General features: G+C 37.4%; 2 protein-coding genes across 2 annotated transcripts in view; one reads left to right on the top strand and one right to left on the bottom strand.

Moving 5' to 3' along the window:
* The window catches only part of LOC145772051 (uncharacterized), a 26,701-nt gene extending 12,513 nt beyond the window's left edge, over window positions 1-14,188 (top strand). The window contains exons 5-14 of the mRNA XM_082583860.1: window positions 2,133-2,343; window positions 2,863-3,756; window positions 4,879-5,008; window positions 5,486-5,618; window positions 9,583-9,701; window positions 10,539-10,714; window positions 11,356-11,561; window positions 12,089-12,180; window positions 13,312-13,446; window positions 13,654-14,188. Of these exons, the coding sequence (XP_082439986.1) occupies window positions 2,133-2,343; window positions 2,863-3,756; window positions 4,879-5,008; window positions 5,486-5,618; window positions 9,583-9,701; window positions 10,539-10,714; window positions 11,356-11,561; window positions 12,089-12,180; window positions 13,312-13,446; window positions 13,654-13,740 (2,183 nt within the window). The 3' untranslated portion in view covers window positions 13,741-14,188. The remainder of the gene's footprint in view (window positions 1-2,132; window positions 2,344-2,862; window positions 3,757-4,878; window positions 5,009-5,485; window positions 5,619-9,582; window positions 9,702-10,538; window positions 10,715-11,355; window positions 11,562-12,088; window positions 12,181-13,311; window positions 13,447-13,653) is intronic.
* LOC145772052 (LYR motif-containing protein 4A-like) lies at window positions 14,150-17,527 on the bottom strand. Its single transcript, XM_082583861.1, has 3 exons — window positions 17,396-17,527; window positions 16,824-16,944; window positions 14,150-16,214 (listed from the first exon to the last, which is right to left on the bottom strand). The coding sequence occupies exons 1-3, from the start codon at window positions 17,470-17,472 to the stop codon at window positions 16,152-16,154; spliced, it is 261 nt and encodes an 86-aa protein (XP_082439987.1). The 5' UTR covers window positions 17,473-17,527; the 3' UTR covers window positions 14,150-16,151.

The following is a 17,527-nucleotide window of genomic DNA, read 5'->3' as shown; positions in this document are numbered from 1 at the left end:
AAATAAAAATAAATTATTGCAATTTTTTCCATTGATTTAAAATATTCGAATAGTTTTTGTTCAACACATTTGAAGTCTTTTTAAACCATTGCGTAATTTCAATTACCCTACTAGGCCTAGGGCCTAGGCCTACAGTAATGCTTTTAAGCAGTGTAAGCTTTGATTACTTTCTGCTACAATAACACAACGTCTGGGTAACGGAAAAATCTATAATGTTTGAGTTTAAATTTCTAAACATCTTATCGATCTGAACGCACGATCTATTGTGGTGACAACGTAAATTAAATTCACTAGTAGGCTACATTTGTTTGCACGCTGGGGAGAGAATTGGCTGTGAATGTTTCCTTCAAAATTGATTTTTAACCACGTTATTTGATTTTGCAATGTAGGCTATGTGTTCATAGACCACGTGTTTACCTTGTTCTCAACAGGGATATTTCTTGTAGGCTAAGTTTGTAACACGCAACATTATTTTCCACGGTACGTTTTTCATATATTTTTTCAACTGAAAACGTGTATAAAGCTAAGTGTTGATGACATCGACAGTAAAGCGAAACAAATTTAGTGTTTTGTACGTAGATTTAAGTCAACAAATGGCACATCAATTTCTTACGTTCTGGTGCTTTTCCTTTACTAAGCTAACACACACGACATTTAAATACGTTGGACCAATGTACAAAGTTAGGTTTTGCTCAGAGGGTCGATATCTTGTAATGCTAGCACCCTGGGAAGCAGTTAATTTCATTAATTGATGCAGAAACTGAAAGCAACTGTCGGACTGACGTCAAATTAATGAATTATTTATACTTGACACACGTCGTTATTTATACTTGACACACGGCAGTGGGCCATGTTTTCACTTATGACTTAAAATATCTTTTCATACATTTTGCATGGAAGAATTCACAACCAAAAATTTTTCTGCAGTCTAGCGCAAAAAGGTATTCTGTTGTCCAAGTGTTTGTTCTACTGAACGCTATAACTTAGGCTACTGCAAAAGAAAGTTGCCAAGGAGTGAAAAGGATGGCAATCAGCATTGGATAGACTACTTTATTGTATCGCAAGTACAAAATATCCCATTTTCTAACCTTCAGAGATATGGTTGCCTGTTAACTACAGACAAGAAATACTATGAGTGCTTTGTGAGGTGAAAGTCTTTAGACATTCAAAAGCCACGATTTTATTAGTAAATCGATGCATTCAGGAATTTGCCTTCGCTAAAAAAATTTTGGTTACTGGTTCAGCAGAAGCAAATAAAACGAGGGAATTGGTGGAGATTATCGCTTCGGTTATAATGCATGTTTTAGCTTTAATCAAAATAAGTTTTATGTTGCCCAGCCAAAAAAAAAACGTGCCTGGTTTACACGGCTTTTACATCTAGTGACGTTGTAAAAATGGCAACTTCTGCCAGGTGATAGATGTCTAATTAGAAGCCCCGGACAGCAAATTAATCATGTTTACATTGATTCATGGTCTGCAGACGTTAAATCAATATAGATACGATTGATTTGCTGTCTGGGAGCTCCATTTCATTTTTAAAGACACATAAATTACTCATTGCGAGCACAAACTCGACTGCTTTGTATGCCATGGAGAACACGCGTTTGATTTATATTTACATTTGGGTGTTGGCAGTTTGCCGTAAGGCAACTTGTCATCCATGTGCAATGTTAGTTGCGTTGTGTTGTTTCTAATTACAACCTAGTCAATTTTGTGAGTGTACTTGACATTGGTCTGGCACTACTGGCAGTCATTTTTTATGTGACTGCTTCAACTTTTTTCTGTACTGCACACTGCACAGTGTTTTTACATGGCTTCTCACAAACAAACTAAATTTTGTGTTGAGATATTACTTCAATAGTGGGAGTAAAAGATCTACGGCATGAAAGTTATTATTTAGAAACTTTCACGATATTTTTTCTAATGCAGAGTATTTGTATTTAATTGATTTATTATTATTATTGCAAGGTAATGTTATCAGAATGTGTTATTTTTATGCAGCTGTAGACTCTACGATATAAGGTGGAAGGCCGCATGCTAAAACAACACGCATTAGTCTCTAATCAACCTATAATCCTTATCTCTTTAAGTCTAAGCTTTCTGTTTTTTGTTTTTGTTTTTGTTCTTTGTAGACGATGACGACTTTTTATTGGGCAATCGCATGCGCAATTCCTCAAAAGGTGGCGACTCGAAATACAACACATTTCTTGATCTTTCTAATCTGAATTTGGATGAAGACGTTGATCCATCTTCAGATGGATCCTTAGAGAGCGTTGTTACTTCTCTAAGCGATCCAGAGAGCGGTACCGAAAGAGAAGAAGAAAGGGAATCAGATGATTTTCGGTACAAAAATTTAGTTTCTTTGAATTTAGCTTATGGAACGTAACCGCACTGAATAAGCTTTTTGTTTATATATTAGAATTTTTAATTAGCTTGTTGCGTCATACATTTGAAATTCATGAAAGTAAATCAAGATTAAACAATGGGTTTTAATTAAAATAACACATGGTTTGCAATTATATTTTGTGGGAAGTCTCATTTGTTATGTCTTGTGTTAGCAAATAAGATTTTGATTATGTCGTTAACAACAACTGAAAAATTTTAACAACTGTCCAAAGAAATCGACGTTTGTGTCTCCCATTAAGTGCCTTGACAAGTCAAGCATGTGCTTTTGGTAGTCATTGAACTGACAAACGTTCGATTGTCCATTAAACGCATTCACCACTCTGTCATGCTGCCGACTTGAAATATCTATTATTCATGTGGCCTATATCGTTTAGGCAGTTATGCTAAATCAATAAGTATACGATTAGATGATAAATTGTCCAATCCATTAGGCTATAATACAAAAATTTTGCGCAGGAGTCAAAATGAAGACGTCAATGGAATCGTAAGTTTCATCCTATGTCGATCGTTAGACAAAATCGACGAAGAACCAAAAGAAGAAGAGGCCTGCATGCAAGAAGACGAATCAACTTCCGTTTTATTTGAGAAAAACAGTTTTGCGATTCGTGATGAGGACTCTAAGTTAGATGAGAAAAACGAAATAATTATGGAAGAGCCAAATGATGTAAAAACTGATGATGAACACAGAAGAGAGAGTTCTAAAGAGTCCTGTGTCTGTTGCCACAATAATATTCCAGAAGAAACTGTGGAATTAAGAGAAAAAGTTGCCTTTGAAGGACTTTCAATTAACGACAGTGCAGCTACGCAATCTGACCAGACCAACTGCACAGAAACAACTAGTAGTCTTTCGACTGACTCCGCTGCATCAGGGCTCTCAGACGGTTCTGAGACGACACCATCGCTTGAAAGTGATAAATTTCAATCTTGTACCTGTGATAGCACCGATGAAGAGGAATTTAACTTGGCAAACGAAAACATAAGTAAAAATCTTTCTTCAGAGACAAAAACAATGTTTAATGGAGGTCGTCTCATGTCTGCTAGAAGCAAACGTATGAGCATGCCTGGTGATGTAAGAAAGTTATTAAAATCTCAAAACATAGACTCTGACCAGTCGAATCTGTCGCCAACCGAGAAATCTGCTTTGCGTTCTGGTTTAAAGCGCTTGTTTCAAATTGCAATGTCTGCGGTCGATGGTAATAACAGACCGGGACCTAAAATAAAGGACATTTTGAATTTCATCGAAACAAAAGGCATCAAGCTCTCTGGTCCACGAATGCGTGGAACAATTAAAAGAATTGAAAAAGAACCGGACGGAGCCGAAACATCATTGAATCTTGAGTTGTTTTGCAGGTAACTGTGGATTAGAGGGACATAAATATGGTTCATTGATCCGTTATGGGAATCTGTTTCTTCGGAGTGAGAAAGCTTCTTTGACAGCTTGATCTCGGAAGTTTCATAAACTTGTTCAGCTCAACAGGCTGTAGTCCTAGGAAAGACCTTAGGCATTTCTCCCAAGAGCAGTGTTCATGACCAAAGAAATCAAAGGCTATGTGGTCAAAAGGGAGCCACTCCGCAATCGACGGCATGCCCTTAAGTGTCTTGTCAAAGACACAGCCACACGCTCTTGAGCGCTGTTGAACCGGCGCCCTATTGAACGTCGAACCAAGCCTCTCACCACTCGGCTATGCAGAGCCGGCTATGCCGTTTCTCTGTTGATAAAGTCGGCGCCCGACTGAGCTATCGCAGGCGTCTTGTAAGAAACTGGAACAGTGTAATCACTATTTGTCCCAAACATAGTTTCATGGTTGGTTTGGTTTTTGAATCTTTATCCTCGGACTGACAAGGCCTTGATAGGTTATTCCTGGTAGTTTCGCACACTTGTAGAGGCTCTAGTCTTGACGCAGGGCCGGTTACCGTTTCATGAAGCTTCTTAGCCTACAGTATACTATACTGTACACTATACTATACTGAGTATAGCGTTTTGGTTGCTACAGTAAAATAGGTATTCGGTATGTTTGTATTGACTTTTTTTTATCTCTATCAATGCATAAAGCAGTTCTTAGCGACTTTGCGTTTTTAAAGTTTATAAATGTTGCAAGTTATTCGAATGTTTGTATCGAAATACATAGGCTACTGTCAGTATTCGTGTTCACTGGTAGCATCAGAAAATACTAAATATCCAAAATTCTGCATATGAAAAACAAAAGCAATTTCAAAGTTTTCTGTTACAATGTGATATAAAAAAACAAAAAACGTTAAATTAAGTAAAAATGCAAGCTTTCTTTCATTCCATAAACGAAACTACTGTATTTCGTTCTTAAACGTTCATTCCATAAACGAAACTACTGTATTTCATTCTTAAATTTCCATTGATCTGGGCTACCGATTACAAGAATGTTACCACTAACATCGCAGGTAATGATAATGACTATTATTGCTTTGTTTTTGTCTAAATTGAACTTTTCTTTGTAGAGTTTGTGAACCTTCCTTCAATTTCATACGAAGCATATTTCTCAGCCAACTGACCATACCTGGTTTCAATGTATTTAAGCTTCGAATGTCAAGAATATTTGAAAATCTTCAAGAAATTTTAAACAATCAAGCAAGTGTTGTTTTGCAAATTGCAACAAGATATTAGCAAAAACGTATTTAGGCTATATTAGTATCTATCCATTCAATTATGAGAATAATTTCTTTTTTTTTTTTTGTTCTGTTCTAAATATCCTAATTATTTTATCCGTAAGTTTATATATATATAAAAGATATTTTTAATAAATTTGATCTGTTGATTAACTTTTATCATTTGGTGTTTTGTTATAAGTCTTATACGTTCCCAAAAATGCTTCGGTTACTCTGCTTCCGTTTTTTGTGTCCCGTCACTGTAACTGAAGATTAGTTTTTAGCTCATGAAAATCGAACTAAATTTTATTGAAATACTGTCGTGAGTGATCGCCTATAGGCAAATGATTTTCAGGATTAGACTTCAGGAAAAAGAATATTTATTTGGATTCACTAGAGTTATAATCTTGAATATTACAAGCTCGTCACCAATTACAATCTCGCCATTGTGAACTTGCAGGGTGACGTCACACCCATTGGCAATTCGTATTCAAGTTACAATGCCGCAATGAGAAAGCTGCGGCAGAGAAAGTCGCAGGTATCCCTGTCAGTCTGCACAGTGGATGGTCAAAGATGTTCGTTTGGTAACGCAGGTATTTAATATCTGCATTGTCAATTTTAATGAACAACACTAAACTGATTGTCAAATGCTAATAGAGCTTATTTTACAATCAGTTATTTTATGTTTGTAGGGGAGACTGGGGGAAGTTGGGCCATTTTTCACATTTTTGAACGTAGATCACTCAACTCTAATTCGATTGTAGAACGCTATGCATCATTATGATCTTGATTCTTCGAGTAATTCTTTCTGAATTTTAAATTTATTCTAAGTCTTTCAGGAAAAAATGTATGAGGGTTTAAAAAAGTAAAAACAATGACTTTTCGGCCCAATGTGCCCCCACCCCTGGGGTACATTGGGCCGCACATGGGGCACGTTGGGCCGGTATGCAAAACAATAAGAAATAACCATACTAAGTCAGTGTTAACTGCAAATGATGAATTAATATCATAAATGATCACTGTCCCGAAATACTTTCCCGAAAAGACACTTTCCCAACAGGACACTTGCCCGAAAATAAACTGTATTTTATATGCAATGTTCCTTCAGGGAAGTGCAATTGCGGGCAAGTGTCCTTTCAGGCAAGTATCATGTTTGAACAAGTGTCCTTTTGGGCAAGCGTCTTTCGGATAATTGTGTACAGGTTCTCATAATTACAACAAAACATTTTTAAACAAACAATGCAGAAATAGGTAACTTTTTTAACTTTTCAAAGTGGCCCAACTTACCCCAACAGCAGACATATTGCTTTGTACAACTTGCCAGAGATTCGACAGAATGGAGTACCATAAACTGACACTTAACCTCTGGCGATATAAATATATATGAGCCACAAATATAGCACTTTCAGTTGCAGTTCTGCATGCTTACGTTTCAAGTAGATAATTTAAAAAAAAACACACAAAAAAGTAAACTTTCCTACTTCACTCATAAACGCTGACCACAATCAACTTCACCTCACCATTGTATTATCTGAGAACAAAACGGCATCACATGACATGTAGCGATTGTGTATCGCAAGATATATGGGTGGCCCAACGTGCCCCACCGGCCCAACTTCCCCCGTTCTCCCCTACTGGTGTGAATTTTATTAAATTAGAGCTCACAAAACCACACTGCAGGCCTCGAAATTCGTTTTTGTTGACGGCGGACAAACGTGTCCGGTCTGAGCAGCTATCTCGGCGGACAAATTAAGTCTCACGGCGGACACACCAGTTTAGCGTCGATCGTTGTGCTTAATCACTTTATCTTCATAATTCTTCACCATTTGAGAACTGTAGCTACGGTTTAGAAGGCTTTTTAAAATTTCAGTGAAGTCACTCTGAAAAGCTTTCATTAGAGCAACGACGTGCGCTTGAACAGTCAAAGCGCCGTGTAGCTGCTCAATACGCTACATAACTGATTAACTTCCACCTGCGAGGTCGTGTGGATTCTTGCGTCACAATGCTCTTGGCACTAGTCGGAAAACTTCTACACTAACGCTTCTATTTTCTGCTAAGTTTATTTTTGCGTGTTATGTGAGCGAAAGTGAATTTTCCCTGGGCCATTTCTTTCTTGCTGTAATACCAAAACTTGACAAATTTGCTGCATCTTGCTGCAATAGATTACTCGTATAACCGGAATCTAATTTTGTAACCAACCTTGCCTTATCAATATTACTCGGAGATCAAAGCCAGACATTGTGACGTAAAACTTGAACTAAGTTGCGCTGATTAGTGTAGAAGTAGCGGTACTCCCATCGATTCTTAGCGAAGAATTTAGCCTATCTTTGTTACGCTAATTCAATGTCATCAATCGTTGAAACAACGTAAAAATCGAAAGTTTTCCTGCTTGAATGGAAGCTAAGGGATACAGTATTCACATTTTCTAGATGCGCGCCGCGCGGGAAATTATATCCTCGCAACAATTGTTCGTGCCATGCAACGACGATTTGTATCGCTAGTTCATGTGCTATTTCCCCGCGGACAAATATGACCGATCTAGATGGTACTTCCCGCGGACATCACATGCTGTGACGGCGGACATGACCGCCGTGTCCGCCGTGAATTTCGAGGCCTGCCACAGTAGCCTATTCACTTTTTTTCAGAAGGCTTTCATCACTCACTGGGTTTGCAGTTTGCTCAGTGGCTATGTGTATCGTATTACTATGAATATAAACTGATGTGATATGATAAAAAGAGTCACTGTGCAAATCAAGCATGTGTTTGAAACTTTAAACAAATAAAGCAACAGACCTTGTAGAACACATTTTTAATTTTTTGTCCATACATCATGTGCAAGAAACCTAAAAAATTACCTGGTCAAAAGTTTTCGAGCTTATTTGTAGACCATTCTTTACTTATTGGCTACTTGTTGACTTTACTTATATATAACTTATGGCCATTTCAGTGAGTCGTCATGGATTTACCGTTTTAAACAAATGCAGTAGATATAGAGCTTTCGCTCTGGCTTTCAAGTATTATTAACAGAAACAAGCAAGAATGTTTCAATTACCCGGTCCGCTGTGATAAAAATCTCTGTGACTCCTGATTTAAATCATCGGGTTTGCTTTTAATGAGTAGGCTAACAATTTGCTATAAACTTACTAAGCAGATTTGATTTACAAATGTTTACAAACTGATGCTGGCAAATAATGGCGCAGAAATGTATTTAGAAATAGGGGAAGACGGGGCAAAGCGGGACACTTTTTGTAAAAACGTAATTTCAGCAACAGTGATGGTTGGATTTAGTTAATTTCTTTTTTAATCGAAAGCCTTAATTGGTCAGCATATTTGGTTCGAAGATCAAGCGGAATCTTTCTACTGTTATAGTACAAATCAAAAAAGATTTTTTTTTAAATGTTGCGCTTTGCCCCAGCCGTGGGGCAAAGCGGGACACTTCATTTTTGCATGATTTGGTACTGTTTAACCGCTTCTCTCAAAGACAACTTCTTGCTTTTCACATCTTCTATTGCATTCTTAATATTGATAGCCTATCCGTCCATTTACCTATTTCAGTTTTTCTATTATAGCGACGAACCATTGTCAGAATTAAATTGCGTAGGTCTACCGGTACAATATAAATGAATGCTGATAAGTATTTTACAATCTTTAAGGCTAAAAGAGTTATTAACAAAAATTCAATCAACAGAAGAACCACAGATACAATCTAGACTTCTAGAGTCTCATATTGCCCTAATGCACTGTCCCACTTTGCTCTAATAAAGCTGTCCCGCTTTGCCCCAAAGTATAGCCTTTAGAAAATAACATCTCTGCTGAAAACTGTAAAGTTTTAGGTAAAAGTTGCTTTTGTTACCAACAAATACTGTCTCAATGTCTAAGATAAAAACAAAGCTACCAACAAATTCGCTTATGCTAACAAATGTGGTAGCTACTTTTCCATCTTTTTCTTATAACAAACCATGCCAAAACACATTTTGCTTCCTCACGACACGCGTTGTGCTCTGCCAGTCGCCATTTTTTCACAGCAAATACAGTTTATAGTTGCCTAACTAGTGCTTCCGGTTAGAGGGAGCCAAAGAATACAAAACGTGAGAAATCGCGATGTCCCGCTTTGCCTCGTCTTCCCCTAAGCTTAGTAAAAGAAAAAGTATTCTGAAAATTTAATTATTTAGCTTACCTGAGTATAGTTTGATAGTGATAGACTACAATATTTAGCATTGAATGCACAATGTCACAAAAATAGGCGGGTTATCAGAAACAAAAAGGTACTGTAACCTATTGTGGCACGGTGGCTAATTTTCCAAAACAATTAAGACATTTTTTAAAGACAATTTTTCCAAGGCCAATAAGTTTTTTTAAAAGTGATAAAAAATAATTCACACGAAACTGTTTTATTAAGTTACCGTAGGCTAGTCATTTTTATCTTTTTCTACTAAGAACACAGCTTATTTGGGATTAAGCTACTTCACATATTACGTTAGATCTTAGTTTTATGCTTTTTACTTCTGTAATGAAGCTCATCTGAAGATGGCTAAACGACATTTTTTAACACCGTAGAAACACCTCATCCTCTGAATGCTTGTGCTGCTGTCTTCAACTACTGCCTGGCTTGCCAACAAAATGGCATAGAAGCTTGTTCACACTTTATGGGAAGAAGGCAGCATGATGAAGATATGGTAAGATGTAGCAAATAGTAGATGAAGGGATAACAAAAAATAACTCCATTGGGAAGCAGGTATTTCTCGTTTTCTCTCGAAGATGCTTTATATAGACTTGCTTGTGTGATGGATTTAACAATATTGAATGCCCTTGAAGCTAGCTCTGTGTATTTTTTACTATGAATTAAAAATATTCCACCGTTTAAAAAAAAATTTGCGAAAATTAAGTAAGTCACAGCATGAACGCATTCTATGAGTTTGATGAATCAATATCACAGTCATTTTGCTTTGGTGAGAAAATATCTCCTTCAACTTTCTTCCAATTGAACTATATGGCTCTAACTAATATAAATAAAGTTAAGGAATCACAACTCGCAAGGTGTGCAAAACTATATATACAGTAGTTACATTTTTGAAATGTGATTCGACGTTATTTGCCTTTCATTCAAAGGCCAATGATACATGCCTAAAATAGTGTTCCAGACAATTGTTCACCAAATCAAACGTCATATAAAACCGTTCAGGTCTACTGAATCTTAGCGTATTACGAAATGGAATATTTCTAAAAAATGAGCAGATTGCACCATCGTTTGCAAGACCTGAAAAACATTGCAGCATAACAAATAGAAATTTAGTTTTCCACATTGTTTTTAGAAATGAAAGTGTGCTTTTGTTCTTTGATCCACGTTTTTAAAGCGATTGCAATTTCAAATCTTTTGAGTAATAAAAAATTCTATTGTTTTCATTTCTTTACCTAAATACAAGATTTAAGACGTAGTTCTTAGCAGAAACAATACGTAAACTAGCTTGTCCTAAATGTATTTGATGTCACAGCAGTTTGGTCAAATTTTTTAGAATGAATTCTTATTGTTGCCATCCGAAAAAATTTGTAACCCATTCTCTAAAGCTGGCGCATTTGTCACCTCCTCTCTTTTGTTCCGCGAAATGGAAGTAGAGAACAGATTGAACCTTCTTCATGAATTTTACCGATCTCTGATCGGTCAAGAGCTCTTGTGCTGTGATAACCTCAGGTATTCATTTGTATGCGTTTTGCATCCACTTTTTTGAAAACGTAAACGTCAAGTCACTGTAATTTTACTGCTGTGTTTTTTTAGGTGGACACTGTGCAGCTTTGAAACTACTCCAAGTCCAATATTGTATTTGAAAAACTTGAAATGAAACGCGTAAATATATTTGCCTACCGTTACTTCAGATAACAATTGAACGATTTATTGCTGAAAGTTTCTGAATAGTGCTCATTACGCCTGCCGTACGCTTATTGGTAATTTGTATATCGTAACAGCAGATGAAATTGTTTCATGCACGTGATATTGTGAGCGTCATTTCGCCGTCGGGAGCGTGGCCTAGCGGCTTGAGAGTTAGGACAGCCTAGTCATTTCGGTGACGTGGGTTCGATTCCCACTCTTACCATTACTTTTTTACTTCTTTGTATCAAACAAAGTTCAAATCAAGAATAAACTCTATGGCTGAGTGCTAGAAGGGTCACAATGAATGCAGTCAGCTGGTTTAAAGGGAAAATTGTCCTGTGTTTAAAAGGTCTACCGGTCAAAACACTCCATCTGCTGTAGCGATCTACAGATTACAAATACGCGTACGGTACTTCCTTTCTTTGAAAGGTTTTGTTTGCAATTGAAATCTTTTCATATTTCAGTTACAATTACAAACGCATTTACTCGCACGACGAAATTGGTCTCGCTTACTTCTTGAGCGCCACCCAACGGTTACCAAAAGGGACGTCATCCGACTTGGCAAATGTTCTGGATTTCCACTTTCAAGGCGCATCTTCTGCAGTGACGTCAGATGCTTGCGCAATTGGAGCGGCTACTTTGGCTAATGGTGGTGTGTGTTGTTTGACAGGTGTGTAATGTGCTGTAGTTTGTGTAATCTGATCAAACTTTTAGGTCAGTTTTTATCGCCTACAGTCTGCAGATCATATCATTTGCTACTGCACGATTTTTTTTATCAAATGGAGCGGACAATCTGTGAGTTTTAGACGCTGATACCAAAGTGACTGCACTTTCTGCAATCTTTTAGTGTAGTCAGGCAAGAATTGACAACGTGTGGTTGTGAAAGGATAAACCTTCTTTCTCCAGAGTCTCAAACGAACAGCAAATTGCTAGGCCTAAACCGACGTGATTTGCTGATTACGCGACATAAGTTATTCTTGGATTAGTATTGACCCGCAATAGGAATACACATATTCTGTTTTCGCCGATATTTTGTTTCACAAATGCGACCGGTGAAAGTTCTGTACCCGTTAATTGTTTTTTCTTGTCTGCACAGATTTGATTACGTGGCTGAAGTTGTTGCACAGCCATTAATCTAATCCAAAGGATTTATTAAATCCTTTCCTATATAAGATGTTTTTTGTTTGTTTGTTGCAGATGAGGTTGTGGTCAATGCTGCTTGCGTACAACATACTTTAGATGTCATGAGGTCATGCCGTCCAAGTTTATCGCGGGAAAGTGGCAAAGAAGTGAGTCTATCGTTGTAGTCGTAGGCCTACTTTTTTCCAAAATTGCTCTCAATAGAATTGAATTAGATGATTCAAAGCACAACAGAAACAAAATTCGTGTAGGCCTACGGAAATAAAATAGTCGACTATGACGGGGCAATCAGTTCTCAGTAGCCAAATGTTTGCTGAAATATCACATGATAGGCTACAACATGAAGTAGCGAAGGCAGGGACGTAGCCATGGGGAGGCAATCGCCTCCACAAAATTTTAATCTTGCCCGCCCCCAAAAAACTGTTTTAATATTAGCCTACTACGACATTTTAACACCATTATAATTCATGTTGATTAACGTTTCCCCCTCTTAAACTTTCTTTCTAGCTACGTCACTAAGCGTAGGGGCATAATCTTGTCATTGAGATCGAATCAGCTGCTCCCAATTGTTTTGGTATGCTATTTGCCTAAGTGTTTTTCCGAGACACAACCGCGTGTTCTCGAGGGATGTCAAACCGACGCCTTTCGAGAGATGAGCAGATGTTCTCACCACTTGTCCACGCAACCGCCCCTTTTATGACTCCAGGCTGCATTATAAAACGCAATATGACTGTCTATTCTTGTTCATTCGATGGAAGTCAAGCACCATCAGCCTCCATTCGTTCATCCCTGATGCCGACAACCGCCCCGCCCCACCGACCTGACACTACAAAGAAAGGCGTAGGTGCGCCTCAACCGTCTCTTTACGGACGTCAGGCTTTTCCGCTTAACCATGCACCAATGAGGAATGGTCTCTTCCTCTTCTTGTGAATGTGGTGCTGAGGAACGGACCGCAGACCATATCATCAACGATTGCACCAAAGCCATTAGCCACCTATAAATGGAGTGTTTGCGTGTCTTGGATGATGAAACCAAAGACTGGCTGCTCTTTAGCAGCTTAGTCCGGGAACATCATGAATCTAGGGTGGTAAAAGGATAGACCCTCGGCCCCAGAGGCTCACACGACGACTGTCTGATCTCCTCTCCGAAGACGTCATATGATGTAGGAACCGTAGCCTATAAACAGCCTTTAACTGGAATTTTTGCAAACTCACTGTGAGTTAATCCATGCCTGCCGTTTGTGGGTGAAATGCATCTTTAAAAATGAGATTTTGATACAGGCGGAAGATATCGCTGCGGCGTGGAATGACCATGGAAGCATCATGCTAATCATCCCTGGTGTCCTTGCTATCACGTGTTTTGTACACTGCCAATCAAAGGATGTTATTCAAAAGATGGTAGAATCCTTGACGAAGGTATCGTAGCCAAGTTTGCAACATTTTGGAATTTAAATTAAGATCAATGCTTGTGGAGTTAAAAAAAAGTTTTAAGCTCATTGTCGCTTTGAATCAAACAAGCCTTACTCAGGGATAGTAGTGATAGATATCCCTGGGCTTACTTTACATTCAGCTCAAATGAAACTATAATTTGATGCTGTTAACAATATTTTTTTTTCATTTTAGGACCTGCTTTCAACTTTTAACTTCAGTGTATATAAAAGCTTGAAAGATCGACGAAACGCATTCTTTCAACGGCCCAGCTTGCCTTGAGCGGAAGATTGCCAGTTTGCTGAATACCTCAGCAAGAAACTCTCACATTTCTTTACAATTGTACTTTGATCTAATTCTATCTAAACCGTACTTTTCTTTTATGTTGTAAAAGGAGCGATACCGGTACAATTGATTTATGGAGAGTCTCATACAAGATATTTTCATTTTTAATGTGCAGCTTTTATCACACGAACATTTATTTACGGTAATGAAATTGGTGTAACAAGCAAATTGAGCTACTTGGTTTATACTGTAGTGGTATTCAGAATTGACTGAATCACCGTCCAAAAAATGTGTCAATGAATATGAATCTCTTGAATCAGCATATTGTTCATATTAATTTATTGTGACGTATTTTTCTTCTGATGTGAATGTATATTGCCCTCTTGTAGTATACAGACAACTTTGTAATGCATGCTGAATTTTTCCCTTAAATTTCGTGATTCGTTGAGCTTGTGCAGGCTACCACTGGAAACATTAGACAGTTTTATAAATCGGCCGATAGCTCGGTAGAAAACGGAGATTCGGCGAAGGAAGAAACGGCAAGATCAAGCGACGCTGGTTCGCCTCTCGGGGTGTGCTGTTGAGTAATGTACTTGAAGGGCAGCTCTCGTTTAGCGCATCTGCAGGGGAGGATCGCTAGTCCTCACACTCACTGGTTGACGTTGCCTTACATGCGAGCTCCCGAAGTTGGGGTCTCCAGTGCGGCGGAGGGTCGCTAGTCTTCACATCCGTTGGTCGACGTTGCCTTGGAGTGGTGGGAGCTCCCGATGTTGGGGTGCTCAGCGAAGGCAAGTCGACCCTTGTGTTCTATCAGAAACAACTTAGGTTTGTCGTACCTAACGAAGTAAAGCAAAATCCCGAAAACGGATTTAGCTGCTTCGTGCCACACATCTTTAGACAGACAGCGGAAACTTGATGCTGCTAACTTCTTTAACCAGGTCTACGTCAGCGGTTCCAACTTCAAAAGAGACCAGGTCAAGAATAAAGATTCTTGCAAATAATAATCCAAAAGATTAGGAAGACAAATGTTCAGTAAAGCCGGTGCGTCACATTAATATTAAGAAGTTTGATGTTTATGAAACAATGCCATTGTCAGGTAGCCTTCGACCATGTTTGATAGATAGGCTATTATGTGTGGTATGTTTTCTTATTTTCACACGAAAGCACTAAAAAGTATTCAGAAATGAAATGGCAAAGTTGAGTACGTTTTTACCATCTATTTATAAAAGAATACAATATCGACCTTTACTTGTCCTCCTAGAATAAAAATTGAAGCGCATACAAGCAAATTAGTATTTGGTGACATGGAACCGTCCTGTGACAAAGGTCAATCCACCAACTATACAAAGCAGTTGTCTGCCCAATGTTGAGTCAACGTAAAAATAACTTATGAACTGGTTAGCTGCTTCTTAAAGCTCAATCCCGCTCTTGAACAATTTTGTGTATTCTCACGCATTACGTGAATGTATTTAAATCTCAACGAGCCTAATTCCAAGAAACACACCATGACTTGGAACTTGCTTTCTGTAAGCTAAACAGTAAACATGGCGTTTTTGTCAAACTGAAGGTTCTGGTAATAACGCCAGCGTAGTATGAGCAGTGGATGAGCAACTTTAGTTGTCCAATGTGATGATAAAAATGTTACCGGTACGGTAACACAGTTGATAGCGATTAGGTAGAGATGCCATCGCTACAGTAAAATTGATTTTAACAATAATGTTGAACTAAATCGTTGGGCAAAAAAAGTTTTTAGAAGAAACGTAAGGCATGCAAATCAGAAAAACGATCATTGACGGGCTTAAAACGTCATTTAATGTAGCGGTTATAGATTGGATGAAGTTATTAATAAGCAAATTACCTGAAAACATTCACTTTTACACAACTTCAGCAAATGATATCCAATTATCCATACAAATATTATTCAGCTTGATGCTAGTGAATAATGCATGAAAACTCACAACGCCAAAACTTTTCACGAAAATTGCAGACGGGGTGTGCGCTTTAGTAACGCATTTCAAGGACTGCTCTTCATTCCGCGGTTACTAGTAGATGGAATAATTCACAAACAACAACACTTCAACAATTAGAAGCTTCGCTCTGTCAAACTCGGTGAACGGCCTGTGTCGAGTTCAAAGGCTCTATCTACAAGTATGAAAAACTGTCATGATTAAGTTCTCAAAGAAGCTTTCTCTGGTCGATGATTAAGGTTCCCAAATCAATAGCAAGCATTTTTTAATATATCATGTCTGCAAATATCGAATTTAGTTGGTTTTATAAATTAAAGAAAATAGTTTTGTACACTGCAGGCGACTTTAAACTGACTATTCCATTGCTAATCAAAAAATTCATTCGTTCTGTGAAAACACAACACTGAAAACTTATAGGCAAAGAAATCACAAATGAGGAATTCATGTGGCATTGTTGTGATCCAAAATGTGCTTTTCCGCTGAATATAACTGTCCAACAGTGACCTGCAAAAGAAACAATTAGTAAATATAAATTTTTTCATAGCCTACTAATACAAATAACACATGCACAAAATAATCTTAATGGATTGAATATTGGCTGTGGCTATATTTACACTATATAGTGTAATAATAGCCTCAATAGTGTTGCCAGGTAAGGAATTCTGCCCTAACTTGAGAAAAGTTTAAAGCTGTTGAAAACAAAAACTTGTATTTTGGAAAAAATTTTTAGTCCTGGAAAGAACAAAACCCTTATCTTATTCGTAACTCCACTAACCCTTACCTTAACCCTTCCTAACTTTAATCCTAACTCTGAAAACACCTGATTGTGGAAAAATAGCCACTTCCTTGAATATTACTGATGAATTTATTTGAATCTGACTTGATAAATTTATTTTTTGTGCTGCAATGCTCTATATCACATCAGCATGCACTCATGCAGTGTCTGTAACACTACCAGAAATCCTTAAAATATTAGCACAAGTAAAAAGTGACTTGGAAACAAAGCTATCCAAATGTTATATAATAGTAATTTCACAAAGATAGAAAGAAACTTGAAACAAACAAAATCAGCACTGGCAAGATAGAGATATCGCTGTTGAGATATAAAATCACCTGTCTCTGTACAACTGTAAGATCTTCTTCTGCTTGTGCAAGTACTTCAGGCAGTTTTGATTCGTCACTTTCTTCTAAATACCTCTCATAGTTAAATTTTGCCCTTCTTATCGCATGGTTCCTGAAAACAATAATATTTGTTTCAACAATATTGAAAAATAACAAAAAGATACATTCAGACCACTATGTAAGAACTTGTAATTGTTAAAATTGGCCTTGTCAGCATTGGGATTAGTTTATGAAATGATTGTTGCAATTTTAAGGGTTTGAATAACTTAAACATATAAATAGTACACAACAAAAAAGTAAAGCATAGCCTACATTTTGCTTTTCCAGTTAGATTGAAGATATGAAAGGTTTGTTGGAAATGTAAATTTTAAGTGGACTCAATGCCTAACTGATTTTTCACTTTTGTTTTTCTGGTATATAACTGACTCAGCAGCTCTTAATTTAGAACTTCTCTGTCATTACATTGCTATAAACATTATCATGCTATTTAACATGTTTATTTACATTCAATGACATATGTTTTTTATTTATTCTACAACTTATCCTTATAACAATATTTCTACCTGAAATTGTAGTCAGTAAACTTTCCACATTCTGTTAGTAATTGTTTATAAACTTTTGCAAGTTGGCTGCGAGCCATAGTCAGCTGTAAGGATTTGTTTGTAGTAAACAATCTGTGAAACAAAAATCAAAAT

This window comes from Aplidium turbinatum, chromosome 6 (genome assembly GCF_918807975.1).
Source record: "Aplidium turbinatum chromosome 6, kaAplTurb1.1, whole genome shotgun sequence".
Lineage (NCBI taxonomy): Eukaryota > Metazoa > Chordata > Ascidiacea > Aplousobranchia > Polyclinidae > Aplidium > Aplidium turbinatum.
Note: the sequence above shows the minus strand (reverse complement) of the source record. Positions and strands in the feature narration are given on the sequence as shown.

Coding starts and splice junctions, on each gene's coding strand:
- LOC145772052 (XM_082583861.1), bottom strand. CDS start 17,472: ATGGCTCGCAGCCAACTTGCAAAAGTTTATAAACAATTACTAACAGAA. Junction 16,945..17,395: donor TTTACTGACTACAATTTCAG/GTAGAAATATTG, acceptor TATTGTTTTCAG/GAACCATGCGATAAGAAGGG. Junction 16,215..16,823: donor TTACAGTTGTACAGAGACAG/GTGATTTTATAT, acceptor TTTCTTTTGCAG/GTCACTGTTGGACAGTTATA.